Here is a 23,501-nt window from a genome sequence, read left to right as displayed (position 1 = left end):
AGCTGCCTTTGTGCTCTGTCCAAAGCGTGCGGGGGTGTCGTGTAAGTTGAGCGCAAGTGTGTGTGTGTGTGAGGGGTGGTCTTACCTCAGCCCCAGGTGAGTCTGCCCCCTTCCCCCTGGGCCGCCACCAACATCCCCCCGGGCAGAGGACGGGACCGTGCGCTGCAGTGTCACAGCCGCATGCAGGGATGGTCCGGGTGGATGGTGGTCCTGTGGCCATGGGTCAGACATAGTCCAACGATGTGGAGCCAGGAGCTCACCGCAGGGCGGGTTGTCATCATCCTCCATGGCCTGCGATAGACACGCGTCCACCCGCAACTGTGTGAGCCCGGCCCGTTGTGCCGCAGGTGGATCGGCAATGGGGGGGGGGTGAGCATGCGGGTGGGGTGGGTGGGGTTGGGGAGGGGGGTGAGGGTGCTGGGTGGGTGGATGGGTGGGGGGTGTGGGTGGTCGGCTGTTGCCATGGTGTGCGGTCTGTGGCCATACTACCCGATTCCCACGCCCATCTAGTCAGTGAAGCGGGCGGCTATCAGTCTGTCCCGTGCCCGCTGGGCCAGCTGGTAACGGTGGATAGCCACCCGCCTGTGTCTAGCCCGTCTGCCCTGACCATTGCCCCCATCCCCCTCATCTGGGGAGGACTGCGCCTCTTCCTGCTGCTCCTCCACTCCGCCCTCCTCTGCCTGCGGCACATCGCCCTTCTGCTGGGCTATGTTGTGCAGGACGCAGCACACCACAATGATGCGGCCGACCCTATCTGACCAATACTGGAGGGCGCCCCCAGAGAGGTCCAGGCACCTGAAACGCATCTTCAGCAGGCCAAAGCACCTCTCTAGTACTCCCCTTGTCGCTACATGGGCATCATTGTAGCGGTTCTCCACCTCATTGCGTGGCCTCCGTATAGGCGTCATCAGCCACGATCGCAATGGGTAGCCCCTGTCGCCCAGCAACCAGCCCCTCAGCCGGGGATGGCGACCCTCGTACATGCCGGGGATGGATGACCGCGACAACACGTATGAGTCGTGTACACTGCCTGGGTAACGGGTGCAGACTTGCAGGATCATCATGCGGTGGTCGCAGCCCACCTGTACGTTCATCGAATAGGTCCCCTTCCTATTGGTGAACATGGCCCTGTTATCTGCAGGTGGCCGCACGGCGACGTGCATCCCATCGATCGCGCCCTGGACCATGGGGAACCCGGCCACGGCAGAGAAGCCCACGGCCCGGGCATCTTGGCTGGCCCGGTCCACAGGGAAGCGGATGTAGAGGTGCGCCATGGCATATAGGGCATCTGTCACTGCCCGGATGCACCGGTGCACCGATGTCTGCGATATGCCGGACAGGTCCCCTCTCGGTGCCTGGAATAACCCCGTTGCATAAAAGTTCAGGGCCACCGTAACCTTGACGGACACGGGGAGAGGGTGTCCCCCGCCAGTGCCACGCGGTGACAGGTGTGCCAGCAGGTGGCAGATGTGTGCCACAGTTTCCCGCCTCATCCGGAGTCCCCTCCTGCATTCCCGGTCCGTGAGGTCCTGGTATGACTGCCGGGGCCGGTACACACGGGGCGCCCTCGGGTGCCTCCGTTGCCGTGGGGCCGCGACGTCCTCCTCCCCCTCCTCGTCCTGTCGGTCAGGTGTCCCTCCAGCCTGGGCGGCTGCCGCCTGCCCCCCTGCGGCAGCCTGCGCCGCCTCTCTGGCACGCTCCTCCTCCTCATCCAGGGCAACATGGACATTAGCGGCTGCCGCCACGGCGGCCAACATCGCTGGATGATCGGAAAACATGACGGCCTGGTGGGGGGGGGGGGGTGGGAACGACGACATGTCATCATTGCCCATATCCCCTCCTCCCCCCCAGCCAGATGGCATGGACCGCATGGGTCCAACTGTTGGAGGCTGGCACCTGGCCAGGTGGGCCAACTCACTTGCCCTCGCACCCCCCTCCCCGGCACGGACCCCCCATCCCCCTCCCCGGCACAGACACCCCATCCCCCTCCCCGGCACGGACCCCCCCCATCCACCTCCCCGGCACGGACTCCCCCCCATCCTCCTCCCCGGCACGGACCCGCCCATCCCCCTCCCCGGCACGGACCCCCCCCCCCCCATCCCCCTCCACGGCATGGACCCCCCCATCCCCCTCCCCGGCATGGACCCCCCATCCTCCTCCCCGGCACGGACCCCCCCCATCCCCCTCCCCGGCACGGACCCCCCCCATCCCCTTCCCCGGCACGGACCCCCCCCATCCTCCTCCCCGGCACGGACCCCCTCATCCCCCTCCCCGGCACGGACCCCCCCATCCCCCTCCCCGGCACGGACCCCCCCATCCCCCTCCCCGGCACGGACCCCCCATCCTCCTCCCAGCACGGACCCCCCACCCCCAGCCCCCCATCCCCCTCCCCGGCACGGACACCCCCATCCCCCTCCCCGGCACGGACCCCCCATCCCCCTCCCCGGCACGGACCCCCCCATCCCCCTCCCCGGCACGGACCCCGCCCATCTCCCTCCCCGGCACGGACCCCCCCATCCCCCTCCCCGGCACGGACCCCCCATCCTCCTCCCCGGCACGGACCCTCCCATCCTCCTCCACGGCACGGACCCCACCCCCCATCCCCCTCCCCGGCACGGACCCCCCCATCCTCCTCCCTGGCACGGACCCCCCCATCCCCCTCCCCGGCACGGACCTCCCCCACCCTCCATCCCCCTCCCCGGCACGGACCCCCCCATCCCCCTCCCCGGCACGGCCCCCCCCCCCCATCCCCCATCCCCCTCCCCGGCACGGACCCCCCCATCCTCCTCCCTGGCACGGATCTCCCCGGCATGGACCCCAACCTCCTCCCCGGCACGGACCCCCCATCCTCCTCCCCGGCACGGACCCCCCTCCCGGCACTCCCCCGGAGCCGAGCCCACTCTAACCACCCCCCCCCCCCCCCCCCGCCGCACACACACACACACAACCCGAGACACACCTCTCCCCACACATTCAGACTGCGGCCACGCCATCGCCTGCCCAGCGGCCAACCCCCCAGGCCGTCACTCACCTCCACGCTGGTCGGCGTGAGCCTGGAGCACAGGGTCACGCCGATGAAAAGGAGGTTTGATTCACGTCGACGTGAACGGTCATCACGTCGACGGGACTTCGGCCCATCCGGAAGGGAGAATATCGGCAGGCCGAAAATCGGCTGCCTTGCGCAGACCCGTGACATTCTCCGCGGCAGCGGCGACATTAACGCCCCGCCGACTTTTCTCCCTTCGGAGACTTCGGCAACCGGTGGGGGCGGGATTCACGGCTGGGGGGTCGGAGAATGGCGCCCCAGGTGACAGACGGCCCGGTGGGGGAGGGGGGGCTTTTGCATTGGGACAACAATAATTTTGGATATGAAAAAAGGGTTAAGATGGAGGTGAAAGGTCACAGTTTAAAGCTGTTGAACCCAATATTGAGTCCGGAAGGCTGTAACGTGCCGAATCGGACGATGACGTGCTGCCCCTCCAGTTTACGCCGGGCTTCACTGCAGCAATGCAGCAGGTTCAGGACAGACATGGTGGGCCTGAGAGAAAGCTGCGGAGTTAAAATGGCAAATAACAGGACGGTTGGGATCCTGCTTGTGGACTGAGTGGAGGTGTTCCGCGAAGCGGCCACCCAGTCTGCATCTAGTCTCCCCAGTGTAGAGAGGACCGCATTGGGAGCAGCAAATACAATTGACCAAATTGAAGGAGGTGCAAGTGAAATGCTGCTTCACCTGAAAGGAGCACTTGGGGCCTGGAACAGTGAGGAGAGAGAAGGTAAAGAGGGAGATGCTGCGTCTTCTGCAATTGCAATGGCAGGTGAAAGAAGGGGCTGAGGAGTTGGGGGTGATGGAGGAGTGGACCAGGGTGTTACTGAGGGAGTGGTCCCTGTGGAATGCTGCCGGAGACGGGGGGTGAGGGGAAGGTGTGAGGGTGGTGGCATCATGCTGGAGTTGGCGGAAGTAGCGGAGGATGATCCTAATAATAATAATCTTTGGTGTCACAAGTAGGCTTACATTAACACTGCAATGAAGTTACTGTGAAAATCCCCTAGTCGCCACATTCCGGCGCCTGTTCGGGTACACGGAGGGAGAATTCAGAATGTCCAAATTACCTAACAGCACGTCTTTCGGGACTTGTGGGAGGAAACCGGAGCACCCGGAGGAAACCCACGCAGACACGGGGAGAACATGCAGACTCCGCACAGACAGTGACCCAAGCCGGGAATCGAACCTGGGACCCTGGAGCTGTGAAGCAACAGTGCTAATGACTATGCTGCCCTAGTAAGATAATAGAATTCCAAAGTACTTCCTGTCTTAGAAAGATAAAATTCCTACCGTGCAGAAGACACCATGCAGCCCATTAAGTCTGCACGAACCCTCCGAACGAGCCCCCTGCCTAAGCTAATTTCCCCATCCTATCCCTGTAACCCCACCTAATCTTTGGTTAGTGGGAGGAAACCCACGCAGACACGGAGAGAACGTGCAGACTCCACACAGACAGTCACCCGAGGCCGGAATTGAACCCGGGTCCCTGGCACTGTGAGGCAGCAGTGCTAACCACTGTGCCACCGTGCTGCCCGTTAAACAACAGCAAAGGGCTTGTACAGAATCAATTTATTGGTTTGACATTTTTTTCCATGGCAAGTTATTTCTTTTCATGCTCCACCTTTGTTTTCTGAAATTCACGTTCAATGTTGTGCCAAATCTTATCTTTCTGAAATTTGCTCAAAGGCCCCTTGAGTGAGAATAAAAATTGACATATGGCCTCCCACGTGAAAAGGTTGGACAAGCCTGATTTAAACTGCAACACAACAGCTAGAGTTGTAAAAAGGGGGCATGGCCCAGCTTCCCCCCGATGCTCCTACACTGTGACGAAAGACTGTAAGCTCCACATTTCTGAGGACATCCCGTTTGGGAGTGCGGGTGAGAAATGTGGAGCTCCGATATAAGGTCAGTAACTAGGGTGATGTGTTGGGTGTTCTGGATCACAAACAGGTCACCAACACTGGAAGTGGTGCAACTCTATTTTATTATAAGGTTAACTATATTAACATACTTGAACTGTGGGTAAATGCAATACCAGCTTTAACTGTTGACCCTTGCCTAGTCCTAACCAGGTGATGCACTCAGCACATGGTGAATGTCTGTGTTGCAGGCTGTGAGCTCTGTGCTCCGAGCTGGCTGCTGCTAGAATGAGCGGGAACTCTCCTGTCCCCTGTCTTTATAGTGCGTGTGCTCTCACTGGTGATTGGCTGCGGTGTTGTGTATGCTGATTGGTCCCACTACATGTCCATCTGTGTGTGCGCGTGTGTCTGCACCATAATATACTGGGGAATATTATGACATAGGGGAGGAGTGCCAATCTGACGGTCCATCGCACCCCTCCCACCTGAATGAGTGCAGCTCCTTCAACACCCAAGAAACTCCAACCCTCAAGACAAAGCAGCCCACTTGAACCACCATCTTAACCATTCATTCTCTCCATGACCAATGCACAGTGGCTGCAATGTGTACCATCTGTAAAATTCACAACTCCTTCAATGCCTCCTGTCGTGTTAAGTACCCAGGAGTAACATGGACTGCAACTGGATGCAATTGCACTTGAAAGTAGACTCCAAACTTTGGTGTTGGTTCAATACACTTTATTGAACTTGTTAAGCAGTGCACACAGTTCGCTGTGGGTTTGACCTCTACTAATCTAAGCGTGCTTACTATAACTAACTAGACCAGACTAGCTCTGAGCCACGTGTGGAAGGTGCTAACTGATATATACACCCTGACTGTCACTGCAGTTGTCACCAGTGGAAAGAGGCGGAGTGTTGATGCCTCGTGTGTTTTATAGTGGGAGCCCACCTTCTAGTGTTCTGCCTGGTGATTGGTTGTGTTCTGTCCTGTGTGTTGATTGGCTGTACTGGGTGTCTGTCACTGCCTGTCTGTATCTCATTATGTGCATGAGTGCATATCATGACATCTCCCCTTTTAAAAAAAAATATATTGGTTGCTTGGAGCATATGCGACTGTATTTACATGTAAACTATTTACATTAAATGGCGAGTGGATGAAAGCGAGTGGATGAATATATACATAAGAGGTGTCGAGCATGCAGATACAGAACAAAATTTACAAGATAGATGTCTATAAGTCCAATCTTTGGGGCTGGCGTCTGATCCTTGTCGACCGCCTGAGAGGTGGAGATGGGGACGCCGGCGCCTGGACAGGCGGGATTGCTGCCAGATTGGTGGCCTCGTGGTGCGAGGTGTCCGGAGGGGGCACGACAACATATGGAAAAGTTGGATCTGGTGGTGGGCAGGCAATTTTGCGCAATGCCCTTCTGTTGCGCCTGTCAATGGAGCCATCAGTCATACGAACTGCGAACGACCTGGGAGCAGCCTGTCGAATAACAGCAGCTGGAGCCGACCAGCCTCCATCAGGTAGCTTGATGCGAACAGCATCTTCCAGAGATAGCACAGGCAAATCTGTAGCATGAACATCGTACGTCAGCTTTTGCCGGTTCCTGAGTTGCTGCACATTTTGCAGCACTGGGAGGTGATCCATCTATTCATGAGGAGTTGAGCCGGGGACATACCGGTGGACAGAGGGGCTGCCCTGTACGCCAGCAGCGCAAGGTTGAAGTCAGATGCAGAGTCCGCAGCCTTGCAGGGCAGTTGCTTCGCTATATGGACCCTTTCTCGACCTTCCCGTTGGACTGCGGGTAGTGTGGGCTCGAGGTAATGTGGTTAAATTGGTACGACTTGGCGAAATTGGACCGCTCTTGGCTGCGGAAACAGGGACCATTGTCACTCATGACAGTGAGCGGAATACCATGCCTGGCAAATGTCGCCTTGCAGGCCTTGATGACTGTCCTTGATGTGAGGTCTGAAAGCTTCACAACTTCCAGGTAATTTGAGAAGTAATCTATGATGAGCACATAGTCACGCACATTGGCGTGAAAAAGATCGATTCCGACCTTGGACCACGGAGAGGTCACGATCTCGTGTTGCTGGAGTGTTTCTTTGGTTTGAGCCGGCTGGAAACGCTGGCAGGTCACACAATTGGGGACCATGTTGGATATGTCCTGGTTGGTTCCAGGCCAATAGACAGCCTGCCGGGCCCTGCGCCTACACTTTTCCACACCGAGGTGTCCCTCGTGGATTTGTTTGAGCACTAAGCTCTCCAGACTGTGAGGAATAACAATACGATCGAGCTTGAGGAGGATCCCCTCGACCACTGTCAGGTCGTCCTTCACATTGAAGAACTGAGGGCATTGCCCTTTTTGCCAACCATTTGCAAGGTGGTGCATTTCCCGTTGCAGCAGAGGGTCTTTGGCAGTCTCTTCACGAATGCTGATCACTCTTTCATCTGAGGCCGGGAGGTTGCTAGCACACAGCTGCACTTGTGCCTCTGGCGGATGAAGACAACCTGTTGACAGGGCGAGGTGATGGAGCGGGACAGGGCATCCGCAATTATCAGCTCCTTGCCTGGTGTGTATACTGACTCAAAATCATACCTTCGGAGTCGAAGGAGAATGCACTGAAGCCTGGGCGTCATGTCATTCAAGTCCTTATGATTGATATGGACCAAGGGTCTGTGGTCAGTCTTCACTGTGAATGTTGGTAGACCGTAGACGTAGTCATGGAACTTTACAATGCCTGTTAGGAGGCCCAGGCACTCTTTTTCTATCTGGGTGCACGTCTGTTCAGTAGGAGCCATGGCCCTTGACACATAAGCAACTGGAGCCCAGGACGAGGAGTCGTCCCTCTGGAGGAGCACCACACCAATGCCGTCCTGGCTTGCATCCGTGGAGATTTTTGTTTCCCTGTCCAGATCAAAAAACGCTAGTCCCGGAGCAGTGGTGAGCTTTGCTTTGAGCTCGAGCCTCTCTGCTTGATGTGTGGGTAGCCACTGGAATGCAGTGGACTTCTTCACCAGAGGCCAAGTTGGGAATGAATTTTCCCAAGAAGTTCACCATTCCGAGGAAGCGCAGTACCGCCTTCTTGTCTTCCGGGGTCTTCATGGCGTTAATGGCCTTGACCTTGTCCGAATCTGGTCGCACACCCTGCTGGGATATCTGGTCGCCCAAGAACTTGATGGTTGACATGCCAAAGGAGCACTTGGCCTTGTTCAGCTTGAGGCCATTTGCATGGACACGTCGAAAGACTTGTTTGAGACGAGATATGTGTTCCTCGGGGGTCGTGGACCATATGATTACATCATCTACGTAGACACGAACACCCTCAATGCCCTCCATCATCTGCTCCATGATCCTGTGGAAGATTTCAGAGGCTGAGACAATGCCGAATGGCATACGGTTATAACAGTACCTGCCAAATGGTGTGTTGAACGTGCAGAGCTTCCTGCTGGACTCTTCGAGTTGTATCTGCCAGAAACCACGCGATGCATCTAGATTCGTGAAGAATTTGGCGTGTGCCATCTCACTGGTCAGTTCCTCCCACTTCGGGATCGGGTAGTGTTCCCGCATTATGTTCCGGTTAAGATCTTTGGGATCTATGCATATCTGCAACTCTCCTGAGGGCTTCTTCACACAGACCATCGAGCTGACCCAGTCAGTCGCTTCCATCACTTTGGAGATGATGCCCTGGTCTTGGAGCTCCTGTCGCTGTGCCTTTAAACGTTCCTTCAGAGGAGCCGGCACCCGGCGTGGTGCATGGATTACAGGCGTGGCATCAGGCCTGAGTAGGATCTTGTAGCAGTATGGCAGAGTGCCCATTCCATCAAGCACATCCGGATATTGAGCAAGGATGTCATCAATGTCAGCCTGAAGATCCACATTGGAAGAAGACATGGCATGGACTTGCTGTGCGAGGTTGAGTAGCTGGCATGCATGGGCACCAAGCAGGGTGCCTTATCAGGCTTGACGATTTAGAATCGCAGTGTGGCATTGATGGTCTTGTTGGAGACGCATAGATGACAAGATCCTAGTGCAGTTATGGCATTGCCATTATAATCGCGGATCTGGCAGGCTGGCGGAAGAATTTTGGGTTGCTTTTTAATGCGGTCAAAATCAGCTTGAGAGATGAGATTGGCAGAAGCACCAGTGTCCAGCTTGAACTGGATGCTGCATTGATTTACTTGTATGACAGCACGCCATTCGTCCGCGGAATCCACATTGAGGATAGATAGGAGTCTTGCTGAATTTGAGGAGGATACTCACATGTAGTTATGATGGCCACACGATAGGGGGACTCCAGGCAGTCATCCTCTGGATCCGTAGTGGTACCAGGATCAGAATCCAGTAAACCTTCCTGTACACATCGAACGGGGCTGCGTTGGAATTGGAATCGCTGGCCCTTGACTGGTGTTGCAGACCTGCACAAGGCTGCATAATGTCCAGGCTTCCCACAATTTGCAGGGCATTGCCGCTTTAAGTGGGCTGTGTCGCAGTTCGGGCACATCATGACGTTGACGTTGTTACGCTCCGTGCGTCGTCGCACATGCGCAGTGCGGTCAGTTGACGTTCGCACCTGCGCAGTTTGGTTTTCGGCCACTTAGTTCTCCTGTTCGTGTTGCGCATGCGTGGGGTCCCGGGAAAACGCGCGAAATGGCCGCTTTCATCGATACTGAGGTGCTGCATCCGGGCAATGGCCTGTACACTCTGCCTCGTGGGAGGCAAGTTTTTCGTATTCTGCCGATTTGAAACGGGTGTACCGATTTCCCGCATGCTCATTCACTATACACGTCTCGATTGCGACTGGCAGGGTCATGTGCTTAATTTTGAGGAGTTGCTCTCGCAAGGAATCGGAGTCCACCCCAAACACGATCTGATCCCTGATCATGGAATCATCGGTTGTACCATAATTGTAGGACTGCGCTAATATACAGAGATGAGTTAGAAAGGATTGGAACGGTTCATCCTTACCGTGAAGGCGTGCTGGAAGATAGAGCGCTCAAAGGTCTTGTTTGTTTTGACTTCACAGTGACTGTCGAACTTCTCCAAAACGGTCTTGAATTGGTCTTGTCCTGGCCGTCGGTAAAAGTAAGCGAGTTGAAAATCTGGATGGCTTGGTCCGCCCAGTTAGAACATAAGAACATAAGAACTAGGAGCAGGAGTCGGCCATCTGGCCCCTCGAGCCTGCTCCGACATTCAATGAGATCATGGCTGATCTTTTGTGGACTCAGCTCCACTTTCCGGCCCGAAAATCATAACCCTTAATCCCTTTATTCTTCAAAAAACTATCTATCTTTATCTTAAAAGCATTTAATGAAGGAGCCTCAACTGCTTCACTGGGCAAGGAATTCCATAGATTCACAACCCTTTGGGTGAAGAAGTTCCTCCTAAACTCAGTCCTAAATCTACTTCCCCTTATTTTGAGGCTATGCCCCCTAGTTCTGCTTTCACCCGCCAGTGGAAACAACCTGCCCGCATCTATCCTATCTATTCCCTTCATAATTTTATATGTTTCTATAAGATACCCCTCATCCTTCTAAATTCCAACGAGTACAGTCCCAGTCTACTCAACCTCTCCTCGTAATCCAACCCCTTCAGCTCTGGGATTAACCTAGTGAATCTCCTCTGCACACCCTCCAGCGCCAGTACGTCCTTTCTCAGGTAAGGAGACCAAAACTGAACACAATACTCCAGGTGTGGCCTCACTAACACCTTATACAATTGCAGCATAACCTCCCTAGTCTTAAACTCCATCCCTCTAGCAATGAAGGACAAAATTCCATTTGCCTTCTTAATCATCTGTTGCACCTGTAACCCAACTTTTTGTGACTCATGCACTAGCGCACCCAGGTCTCTCTGCACAGCAGCATGTTTTAATATTTCATCATTTAAATAATAATCCCTTTTGCTGTTATTCCTACCAAAATGGATAACCTCACATTTGTCAACATTGTATTCCATCTGCCAGACCCTAGCCCATTCACTTAGCCTATCCAAATCCCTCTGCAGACTTCCAGTATCCTCTGCACTTTTTGCTTTACCACTCATCTTAGAGTCGTCTGCAAACTTGGACACATTGCCCTTGGTCCCCAACTACAAATCATCTATGTAAATTGTGAACAATTGTGGGCCCAACACTGATCCCTGAGGGACACCACTAGCTACTGATTGCCAACCAGAGAAACACCCATTAATCCCCATTCTTTGCTTTCTATTAATTAACCAATCCTCTATCCATGCTCCTACTTTCCCCTTAATGCCATGCATCTTTATCTTATGCAGCAACCTTTTGTGTGGCACCTTGTCAAAGGCTTTCTAGAAATCCAGATATACCACATCCATTGGCTCCCCGTTATCTACCGCACTGTTAATGTCCTCAAAACATTCCACTAAATTAGTTAGGCACGACCTGCGCTTTATGAACCCATGCTACCTCTGCCCAATGGGACAATTGATAGGAGCAGCGGGATTTTTCTGGCATCGGACGCATCCTCGAGGTCAGAGGCCTCAATGCCGAGAAGGAACCTTTGCTTGAAGACCCGCCAGTTGGCGCCGAGATTACCAAAGATCCGTAGCTGTGGAGGGGCCTGGATTTTCTCCATGCTGCTGGAAGGCACTTGCTGGTCGTCACGGAATCACTAGAGGTTAACCACTTTGAGATAGTAGACTACTGGTACCATGTCGTGTTATTCACCCTGGGGTAACACGGACTGCAACTGGATGCAGTTGTACTTGAAAGTAGACTCCAAACTTTGGTGTTGGTTCAATACGCTTTATTGAACTTGTTAAGCAGTGCACACAGTTCGCTGTGGGTTTGACACTCTGCTAATCTAAGTGTGCTTACTATAACTAACTAGACCAGACTAGCTCTGAGCCATGTGTAGAAGGTGCTAACTGATATATACACCCTGACTGTCACTACAGTTGTCACCAGTGGAAAGAGGCAGAGTGTTGATGCCTCGTGTGTTTTATAGTGGGAGCCCACCTTCTAGTGTTCTGCCTGGTGATTGGTTGTGTTCTGTCCTGTATGTTGATTGGCTGTACTGGGTGTCTGTCACTGCCTGTCTGTATCTCATTATGTGCATGAGTGCACATCATGACACCTCCCAAACCCACAACCTCTCTGTCATAGAAAAACAAGGACAGCCTGTTATGGAAACAACACCACTGGTAAGTTCTTCTCCCACTCGCACACCATCCTGATTTGGAAATATATCGCCATTTCTTTATCATCGTTGGGTCAAAATCCTGGAATTCCCTCATGAACAATATTGTGGATATGCCAACTGCAACAATTCACCAGGCTGGCTCAGCAACGCCCTTCTCCAGGACAATTAGAAACTGGCAATAAATTCCAACACGACCAGCAACACATCGCGTGAATGAAAAATGAAACATCAGTTGTCCTTATTCGTAGGTGTACCGCGTGACACATTTCACTGATCGATGCTGTGACACTGGGTTTTGCAAACTCTACAAATAAATGTGTGTGAGTCATAAAATGGTGGAAAGAACCACAATAAGGTTTAGGAGCCTTGAAATGTTGGTCAATGGACTGTACTGATGTGGAAATACCCCATGCTTATTGCTTCCAGTGCAAAAAACAGGAACACTTCACGCTGCCTGCAAATGCAAATGATTCTAACATGTAACCGCTGCGAAGCACACTACTGAATGGTTACAAGCCTAAACAGGGGTGAAAAGCCATGAGAGGCTAACACCGTTTGAGGTAGTGTGCATCTCTTGAGGCAGAAGTGTATTTTGACTGGAAGAGGTGATGAAAGTAGTTTTAAAAGCCCTTTTGGCTGAGGGAAAGACTCAATACTGGCCACAAAAGTCATTCAATAATTCACTGGAGTCTTTCGTGGAGGAAGTGGTGAGAATGAGAGATGTTATTAATTCAGAGGGTGTCAGGCTGAACCTCAGTGGGCTCAGAGAGTTGAGGTCGAGTCAGCTGTTTCTCGCAAACCTAAGAACAGTGAATTATGTGGAAATTCTTTATTGTATCTCAGGTTTATGTATAATTACATGTGCCGTCATTAGCTATGATAGTGATCATTGTAAAATTAATACATAGGAAAACCAAGGCCATTCAAGCTAATTTTTTGTGGAATAATTTATGGGTTAATCCCAACACATAGATATTCACCTGTCCACCATGTCTGTAACCGGCTCAAAAACCCGACTCAGTCAGACATGACCTACCCCTCACTGATTCGTGCCAACACTCACAGGTCGGCTGTGTTCAGCGAATCTATCCTGAATGATCGATTCGAGTAAATTCCGCACAGCTGACATTAAACGGACATGTCTGTAGTTTGCTGGTTTCTCCCTGGCTCCTTTCTTAAATAGTGGGCTGACATTTCAGAAATCCTGCTCTAGCCATTCCTATCTCTCAGGAATCAAATTTTAAAAATGCAAATCTTGCAATTCAAATGGCACAATTATCAAACCTGGAGAGGTTTTGAACATTGTGACTCATGTTTCTGCAATCTCTCACCTGTTTCTCTCAGTACAATAAGGAGCAAAGTACAAAAGCCTCCATTCTCTAATTTATTATCGCTAATACCACTCAAACTTACACTCATTCTATACAAATGTTGTTTTTTAAAAAATATATTTATTAAAGTTTTTAACACAATTTTTCTCCCTTGCAAACAATCACCCCCACCCCGTAACAAAAAAAAAGAAACGAGAAATCGCGCGGAGCAAGATATATACATGGCAAAATGGTATATTTACATAGCTTTGTACACTGGCTCGCTCCCGTACGTGCCAGTTTCCCCGACTCTTCATGTTACCTCTTGCTCATCCACCCCCCCAGGCAGCCCCCCCACCCCCACACCGGACGTGTGCGTGTCCCCCCCCAGGTTGCTGCTGCTGCTGACCGACCTTCCTCTAACGCTCCGCGAGATAGTCTAGGAACGGTTGCCACCGCCTGTAGAACCCCTGCGCAGACCCTCTCAAGGCAAACTTAATCCTCTCCAACTTTATGAACCCAGCCATATCGTTTATCAAGGCCTCCATGCTGGGGGGCTTCGCCTCCTTCCACATTAGCAAGATCCTTCGCCGGGCTACTAGGGACGCAAATGCCAGAATGACGGCCTCTTTCGCCTCCTGCACTCCCGGTTCGTCCACTACTCCAAATATTGCTAGCCCCCAGCTTGGCTTGACCCGGACTTTCACCACCTGAGATATTGCTCCCGCCACTCCTCTCCAGAACCCCTCCAGTGCCGGGCATGACCAAAACATATGGACCTTCCTCGACCTTCTCCCCCAGCTCCTCCTCCCATTTACCCTTCAACTCTTCTACCAACGCTTCCCCCTCTTCTTTCATCTCCTGGTGTATTTCCGACACCTTGTCCTCCCCGACCCATGCACCCGAGATCACCCTATCTTGAACCTCTTGTGCCGGGAGCAACGGGAATTCCCTCACCTATCTCCTCACAAAAGCCCTCACCTGCATATATCTAAAGGCATTTCCCGGGGGTAACTCGAACTTCTCCTCCAGTGCCCCGAAGCTCGCAAACATCCCGTCAATGAACAGGTCCCCCATTCTTCTAATCTACGCCCGATGCCAGCTCTGGAACCCCCCGTCCATCTTCCCCGGGACAAACCGGTGGTTACCCCTGATCGGGGACCACACCGATGCTCCCATTGCACCCCGGTGCCGTCTCCACTGGCCCCAGATCCTTAACGTTGCCGCCACCACCGGGCTCATGGTATACTTTGACGGCGAGAGCGGCAGTGGTGCCGTCACCAACGCCCCCAGGCTCGTTCCTTTACAGGCCGCCATCTCCATCTTCTTCCATGCCGCCCCCTCTCCCTCCATAACCCACTTGCGGATCATCGCCACATTTGCTGCCCAGTAGTAGCTCCCTAGATTTGGCAGCGCCAACCCTCCTCGGTCCCTACTGCGTTCCAGGAACCCTCTCCTTATCCTCGGGGTCTTATTCGCCCACACAAACCCCATAATACTCCTACCTACTCTCTTAAAAAAGGCCTTGGTGATCACGATGGGGAGGCACTGAAACACAAACAGAAACCTCGGGAGGACCACCATTTTGACCGACTGCACTCTGCCCGCTAGCGAGAGCGGTAACATGTCCCATCTTTTGAAGTCCCCCTCCATTTGCTCCACCAGCCTCGTCAGGTTCAGTTTATGTAGGGCCCCCCAACTCCTGGCTATCTGGATCCCCAGATACCGAAAGCTCCCCTCCGCCCTCCTCAGCGGTAGGTCCCCTATCCCTCTTTCCTGGTCCCCTGCCTGTAATACGAAGAGCTCACTCTTCCCTACATTGAGCTTATAGCCCGAAAACTCCCCAAACTCCCTTAGAGTCTGCATGACCTCCACCATCCCCTCCATTGGATCCGCCACGTACAGCAACAGGTCATCCGCATATAGCGACACCCGATGCTCTTCTCCCCCTCGGACCACCCCCCTCCATTTATTAGACTCCCTCAATGACATGACCAATGGTTCGATCGCCAATGCGAACAGCAGGGGGGACAGGGGACACCCCTGCCTCGTCCCTCGGTACAGTCGAAAGTACTCCGACCTCCGCCGGTTCGTCACTACACTCGCCACCGGGGCTCTGTAAAGGAGCTTAACCCAACTAATAAACCCTCCCCCGAACCCAAACCTACGCAGCGCCTCCCAGAGGTACTCCCACTCTACTCGGTCAAAGGCCTTCTCCGTGTCCATAGCTGCCACTATCTCCGCCTCTCCCTCCTCCGATGGCATCATCATCACGTTTAAAAGCCGCCGCACGTTTGTGTTTAATTGCCTGCCCTTTACAAATCCCGTCTGGTCTTCATGGATCACCCCCGGGACACAGTCCTCGATCCTCATGGCCAGCACTTTTGCCAGCAACTTTGCATCCACATTGAGGAGCGAGATCGGCCTGTACGATCCACATTGCAGTGGGTCCTTGTCCCGCTTTAAGATCAAAGAAATTGTCACTTCTGACATTGTCAGGAGCAGGGTCCCTTCCTCTCTTGCCTCGTTAAAGGTCCTCACTAGTAGCGGGGCCAACAGATCTACATACTTTCTGTAGAACTCCACCGGGAACCCGTCCGGTCCCGGGGCCTTCCCCGCCTGCATACTCCCCAAACCCTTGCTCAGCTCCTCCAACCCAATTGGTGCCCCCAAGCCAGCCACCTCCTGCTCTTCCACCCTCGGGAATCTCAGTTGGTCTAGGAATCGTCTCATCCCCTCTTCCCCCGCTGGGGGCTGGGATCTGTACAGCTCTTCATGGAAGGCCTTAAATACCTCGTTTATTTTCATCGCACTCCGAACCGTGGCTCCCCTTCCATCCTTGACTCCCCCTATTTCCCTCGCTGCCATCCTCTAACGGAGCTGATGTGCCAGCATCCGACTAGCCTTTTCCCCATACTCGTAGATCGCCCCCTGCACTTTCCTCCACTGTGCCTCCGCCTTCCCTGTGGTCAACAGGTCAAACTCCGTCTGGAGCCGTCGTCTTTCCCCAAGTAATCTTTCCTCCGGGGCCTCTGCGTATCTCCTGTCCACTCTCAAAATCTCCCCCACTAACCACTCCCTTTCCATGCCCTCTGTCTTCTCTCTATGAGCCCTAATGGAGATTAGCTCTCCCCTGATCACCGCCTTCAACGCCTCCCATACCACCCCCACCCGCACCTCCCCGTTGTCGTTGGCCTCCAAGTACCTTTCGATACACCCCCTCACCTTCCCACACACCACCTCGTCCGCCAGCAGTCCCACATCCAGTCGCCACAGCGGGCGTTGGTCCCTCTCCTCTCCCAGCGCCAGTTCCATCCAGTGCGGGGCATGGTCCGAAACGGCTATGGCCGAATACTCCGTCCCCGCCACCCTCGGGATGAGCGCCCTGCCCAACACAAAAAAAATCTATCTAGGAGTAGGCTTTGTGTACGTGGGAGAAGAAAGAAAATTCCCTGGCCTGCGGCCTTGCAAACCGCCATGGGTCCACTCCCCCCATCTGATCCATAAACCCCCTGAGCACCTTGGCCGCCGCCGGCCTCTTTCCAGTCCTTGATTTGGAGCGGTCCAGTGCTGGATCCAACACTGTATTGAAGTCCCCTCCCATTATCAGGCCTCCTACCTCCAGGTCCGGAATGCGCCCCAACATGCGCTTCATGAATCCTGCATCATCCCAGTTCGGGGCGTATACGTTTACCAACACCACCCACGTCCCTTGCAGCCTACCGCTCACCATTACATATCGCCCTCCATTGTCCACTACAATAGTCTTGGCCTCAAATGACACCCGCTTTCCCACCAGAATTGCCACCCCTCTATTCTTCGCGTCCAGTCCCGAGTGGAATACCTGTCCCACCCATCCCTTTTCTAACCTGACCTGGTCCGCCACCTTCAGGTGTGTCTCTTGGAGCATGACCACGTCTGCCTTCAGTCCCTTTAAGTGCGCGAACACTCGAGCCCTCTTCCCCGGTCCATTCAGGCCCCTCACATTCCACGTTATCAACCGGATTGGAGGGGCTCACCCCTCCCCCCCCCCCCCCCCCCCCTCCCCCGCCGAAGAGCCATCTCCTTTTCTGGGCCAGTCTCGTGTTCACGCCTCCCTCACCCCCCGTCCCGACCACCTCTTCTGTGTCCCATTCCCTTTCGGCCAGTGCAGCAGCAACCCTTTCCCCCCCCCCCTTCCCTCCCCCCCGCTAGACCCCTGTCTAGCTTTTTTGCTCCCCCCATGTCACTCCCGTAAATCAGCTGACACCTGCTGACCCCGGCTACCCCCGCGATCCCATTGACCTCCCCGTGTGGGTGTTCCCCCTCCCACCTTTCTTCCCGCACGCGGGAAAAACAAAAAACTCTGTGCTTTCCAAAGCCCGCTCCGCCCCCTCTGGCGCAGCTCCTGTCGCGGCCTTGTCTCTCTCCCCCAGCCCATGTAACATTTCCTGCGCGTGATTGACCCACTATATACAACAACCATCACACATCAAACCTCAAATATCCCCCCCACCCTCACAAACCCTCAGTTAGAGTCCAACTTTTTGGTTTGTATAAATGTCCACGCCTCTTCAGGCGTTTCGAAGTAATAGTGTTGGCCCTTGTATGTGACCCACAGTCGCGCTGGCTGCAGCATTCCGAATTTCACTTCTTTCCGGTGCAACACCGCTTTGGCCCGGTTGAAACCCGCTCTCCGCTTTGCAACCTCCGTGCTCCAGTCCGGGTATATTCGGATCTCTGCATTGTCCCACTTACTGCTCCGCTCCTTCTTGGCCCATCTCAGGACCCACTCTCTGTCCGTGAACCGGTGGAACCTCACCACCATCGCCCTTGGCGGCTCATTTGCCCGGGGCCTCCTCGCCAGCACTCGGGTATGCCCCGGCATCGGCCCCATCCGCTCCTTCAGGGAGACCCAGGATCCGCAGATACTTTCTCCTCGACCTGTTCTCCAGGTCTTCGAGTCTTCCCGCCCACCTCCTGTGTGGCGCCTCGTTCTGCTCCACTCTCACCGCCAGGCCCAAGATCTCGTCCTCGTTCTGACTGACTCTTTTTTGTACCTCCTGGATCTGAACCTCGTGGGCCTTCTGGGTGATCCCTAGTTCTTCGATTGCCGAAATTTCCTTACGCATCTCCTCGCGCTGCTCCTCGAAGCAGTGCTTGATAAACGCCTGCAGCTCCACTTTGTCTCTGGCCGCCGCCATTTTGTCTTTTTTCCCCAGTTTTTCCCATTGCTCCAATGCCACTTTTGTGGCCGTCACACTTCGAGTCCGTTTCATAAAAGTTGGAGAGGGACCTCCCTCTTACCTTCCCCACGGGTTGGTATCAAAAAATGTTCCGTTGGGGCTCTTCTAACGAGCCCGAAAGTCCGTGGTAGCGGGAGCTGCCGAATCGTGTGGCTTAGCTCCGCATAGCCGCAACCAGAAGTCATTCTATACAAATGTTAGTAGCAACATTTTTCAGCAATGTATATATTACTACCAGTTCGGTATAGATTATCAGTAAGTTAGTTGTGAGGGGAATCTGAAAATTACCAGTAGGTTTTGGTGCAGTGTCAAAATTATTTCCCATGTTTGTTTGCTCCCTGGGACTCTTTCCCTTCACTTCTCTTTTTGTCTACTTACTAGAGCTTTCCTGGTTTTTGGAACTTTTTGCACAATAGCTGCTGAACCATAGAATTCCAATAGTGCAGAAGGAGGCCATTCGGCCCATTGAGTCTGTACCGACCCTCTGAACGAGCCCCCCACCTAGGCCCAATTCCCACCCCATCCCCATAACCTAATAGCCCCACCTAACCTGCACATCCCTGTACACTAAGGGGCAATTTATCATAGAATTTACAGTGGTGAAGGAGGCCATTCGGCCCATTGAGTCTGCACCGGCCCTTGGAAAGAGCACCCTACCCAAGCCCACGCATCCACCCTTTCCCCGTAACCCAGTAACCCCACTTAACGTTTTCGGACACTTTCACAATTTATCACGGCCAATCCACCTAACCCGCACATATTTGGACTGTGGGAGGAAACCCACGCACACACGAGGAGAACGTGCAGACTCCGCACAGACAGTGACCCAAGCCGGGAATCAAACCTGAGATCCTGGAGCCGTGAAGCAACTGTGCCAACCACTGCGCTACCATGCTGCCCAAATCCACCTTAACCTGCACATCTTTGGACTGTGGGAGGAATCATAGAATCCCTGCAGTGCTGATGGACGTAATTTGGCCCATTGAGTCTGCGCCGGTCCCTTGCTACCGAGCCCAATCCTGCGCCCCATTCCCACAACCCCACCCCGCCTTTGGACACTAAGGGCAATTTAGCATGGCCAATTTCTAACCTGCACATCTCTGGACTGCGGGAGGAAACTGGAGCACCCGGAGGAAACCCACGCAGACAATCACCCGAGGTCAGAATCGCACGCAGGAAACCCACAATCAAAACTGAACAGTTTGGAATGTAAATGCAATAACAGACGTTAGGTGATCAGAACGGCGGGTGCGAAAACCTCCTGGGGTTCCTCTCTATGACCTAGACATTTCCTCTCCCTACATAAGTGGCTGTCGGGCTCCCAGCACAGAGACCAATCAACACCAGGAGGGACTTTCAGGAAATATTGGAAAACCTACACCCCATTTGTGAGGTGGGAGATGTGCTGAAGCTCTCCTGGGTGTAAAGTTTGCTGCAACAACTGAGCAATATATCCCTTCTAATCTACACTTCATGGACACAAGGAACAAATAGATTGTTTACAATGACAATGGGATAGACAAAGGCGACTAACATTTTTTATAAATAGTAGCTTAAATCTTGCCTCTTGACTTCAGGTTTCTATTATCTTAGTTCTTAACAGTGTCTCACATTGATTCAGTAATTGCTGTTATTTGTAATGAGCTGAATATTACCTTTCTTCTGCATATTTGCAGTTGCCAAAAATGAAAAATCTGCAGAGATGAAGCTGGCCACAATCTCCACACTTCTTGTTTGGGTAATCTTTGCAGACCCTGATGGTGCTGCTGGCAATGACTTGAGTGTCCGATGTCAGCTCGGGTCCCACTGCTTTCCTCCCTGTTCCTTGGACGATGGTAAAAAGATCGGAGTTTCTCAGAATCATGGTCAGTTGCATGTCAGACACTGCATTGCTGCCAGAGAGTTTTCTGTGGAGATCCTTGTAATACATCGATCCATTATTAGAACAGAGAATCTTGATGATGCCGTGAGAGAGCTTTGGCAGAGACATTTCTGCCCGTGTGACTTTTTGGCTGCTGACAGTAAGACGATCTTTCCCAATGTACAGGCTGAGAATTCAGGAAATGAAACTGAAACTTAAGCTATGCCTTTCTCAGAACAACAGAGCATGACTACAGGTAAGCGGTGGAACAGGTTTGGCAATCACCATAGGAGACAAATATACATTGATTTAGTCAGAATTAAGTTAATTCCAAATCCCTTAATATCGCTGATTGCTGTAGTGGCAAGTTCACATTGGCACTGCACAACCAGCCTATATTTACCCGAGCCTGATCACTGGCCAAGACATTTCCTGCACAAACCCAAGCAGCCAAACATCTGAAAGCACCTGGGGGCGAAGGGGGTCAAAGGATATTGGGGGGGGGGGAGGATTAGGCTACTGAGTTGGATGATCAACCGTGTGTGGTAGTCACCACTGTTTGTATATAGTACACATATGAGGTGTAATACGGTAAGGTTCCTGTACTACAGGTATGGGGGTAGATCCCTGCCTGCTGGCTCCGCCCAGTAGGCGGAGTATAAATGTGTGTGCTCACCGAGCTGCAGCCATTTCGGCAGAAGCTGCAGGAGGCCACACATCTCTGTGTAATAAAGCCTCGATTACTCTCTACTCTCGTCTCGTCATAATTGATAGTGCCTCAATTTATTACGCAGAGATATTACAGCGATGGACCTTCGCATCAAGCCAGATCGCCTGCAGCTGCACCCTCAAGCAGACAACGCCACGTCGGCCTACGACCACTGGCTAGCTTGCTTTGAAGCCTACATCGGATCAGTGACAGAACAACCCTCAGAGGCACAGAAACTCCAGATCCTGTACACACGGTTGAGCTCCAATATATTCCTCTTATCCGGGACGCGCCCAACTACACTGAGGCCGTGGCGCTTCTGAAAGAGAACTACACCCGGCCGATCAACAAACTCTACACCAGACACCTCCTGTCCACGCGGTAACAGCTCCCCGGTGAGTCATTGGAAGGTTTCTGGCGTGCTGCACGCCCTGGCGAGGAACTGCGATTGCCAGGCAGTTTCGGCCGTTGAACATTCCGAACTCCTAATTAGGGACGCTTTTGTTACGGGCATAAGGTCGGCGTACATCCGCCAGCGCCTCTTAGAAGGGGGTACGCTCGACCTCGTGGCGATCAAGAAACTAGCGCTCCCACGCAACGTACAGGCGTATGCCCCCGACCGCATGGCCCACCCCTCCTGGGCATCGTGGACCCCGCCAGCGGCCACCCCATCGTGGACGCCATCAGCGACCGCCCCCAGCCAACCCCACGCCTGGGCCGCGCGGCAGCCAGCCAACCCAGGGGTGCCCAAGTGCTACTTCTGCGGACAGACAAAACGCCCCCAGAAGTGCTGCCTGGCGCGGAGCGCGCTCGGCGAGACCTGCAGCAAGAAAGGACATTTTGCTGCAGTGTGCCAGACCCGCTCAATCGCTGCTATTGTCCCTGCACTCCCCGCGTGCGGCCAATGGGCACCGCCATCTTCCTCGCCTCAGACCACGTGCGGCCCGTGGGCGCCGCCATCTTGAACACAGCCCGCCATGTGCGCCCTGTGGGCGCCGCCATCTTCGGCGCCATTTTGGACGGCGCCTCAGGACCCCTGCTCGTCGGGCACCTCATTGGGCCACTCATCGCCCGCAACCGCCGCCGACCAGCCCGGGCCCACCACACCAGCCGCAGCTCGCCCCCGTCACGCTCCACCAGTCCCGGCCACACAACCGCGACAACGACGGTGAAAGTCGATGGCCACAAGACACCTTGCCTTCTTGACTCCGGGAGCACGGAGAGCTTCACCCACCCCGATACGGTAAGGCACTGCACCCTCGCGGTACACCCGATTAACCAGAGAACCTCCCTGGCCTACGGATCTCACTCCGTGGAGATCAGGGGGTACTGCATCGCCACCCTCACCGTCCAGGGCGTAGAGTTCAGCAACGTCCGATTCTACGTCCTCCCCAACCTCTGTGCAGCCTTGCTACTCGGCCTGGACTTCCAGTGCAACCTCCAAAGTCTAACTGAAATTCGGCGGGCCACTACCACCCCTTACTGTCTGCGGCCTCAGGATCCTTAAGGTCGACCCATCTTCCCTGTTTGCGAACCTCACCCCGGATTGCAAACCGTCACCACCAGGAGCAGACGGTACAGTGCCCAAGACAGACCTTCATCAGGTCTGAGGTCCAGCGACTACTGCGGGAAGGGCATCACCGCGTTTGAAGCGAACGGCCGTCTTTACTATTACGGTAAGGCCCCTGTACTACAGGTGCGGGGGTAGATCCCTGCCTGCTGGCTCTGCCCAGTAAGCGGAGTATATATACAACATACAACATAGAACATACAACATAGAACATAGAACACAGAACATAGAAAAATACAGCACAGAACAGGCCCTTCGGCCCACGATGTTGTGCCGAAGCTTTGTCCTAGATTAATCATAGACTATCATTGAATTTACAGTGCAGAAGGAGGCCATTCGGCGCATCGAGTCTGCACCGGCTCTTGGAAAGAGCACCCTACCCAAAGTCAACACCTCCACCCAACACTAAGGACAATTTTGGACACTAAGGGCAATTTATCATGGCCAATCCACCCAACCTGCACATCTTTGGACTGTGGGAGGAAACCGGAGCACCCGGAGGAAACCCACGCAGACACGGGGAGGATGTGCAGACTCCGCACAGACAGTGACCCAAGCCGGAATCGAACCTGGGACCCTGGAGCTGTGAAGCAATTGTGCTATCCACAATGCTACCGTGCTGCCCTTAAGAACAAATTAATCTGCACTATATCATTCTACCGTAATCCATGTACCTATCCAATAGCTGCTTGAAGGTCCCTAATGTTTCCGACTCAACTACTTCCACAGGCAGTGCATTCCATGCCCCCACTA

At 53.8% G+C, this 23,501-nt stretch overlaps 1 protein-coding gene across 2 annotated transcripts in view; it reads right to left on the bottom strand.

Annotated features, from left to right (window-relative positions):
* The window catches only part of LOC140396583 (protein mono-ADP-ribosyltransferase PARP12-like), a 101,077-nt gene extending 80,421 nt beyond the window's left edge, over nucleotides 1–20,656 (bottom strand). For both annotated transcript variants that reach the window (XM_072485370.1, XM_072485371.1), the window contains exon 1: nucleotides 20,264–20,656. In XM_072485370.1, coding sequence (XP_072341471.1) covers nucleotides 20,264–20,598 — 335 coding nt within the window. In that variant the 5' untranslated portion in view covers nucleotides 20,599–20,656. The remainder of the gene's footprint in view (nucleotides 1–20,263) is intronic.
* Between the last annotated feature and the right edge of the window lie 2,845 nt (nucleotides 20,657–23,501).

Source organism: Scyliorhinus torazame, chromosome 19 (assembly GCF_047496885.1).
Source record: "Scyliorhinus torazame isolate Kashiwa2021f chromosome 19, sScyTor2.1, whole genome shotgun sequence".
Lineage (NCBI taxonomy): Eukaryota > Metazoa > Chordata > Chondrichthyes > Carcharhiniformes > Scyliorhinidae > Scyliorhinus > Scyliorhinus torazame.
This window is presented reverse-complemented; position numbering and strand designations above follow the sequence as displayed.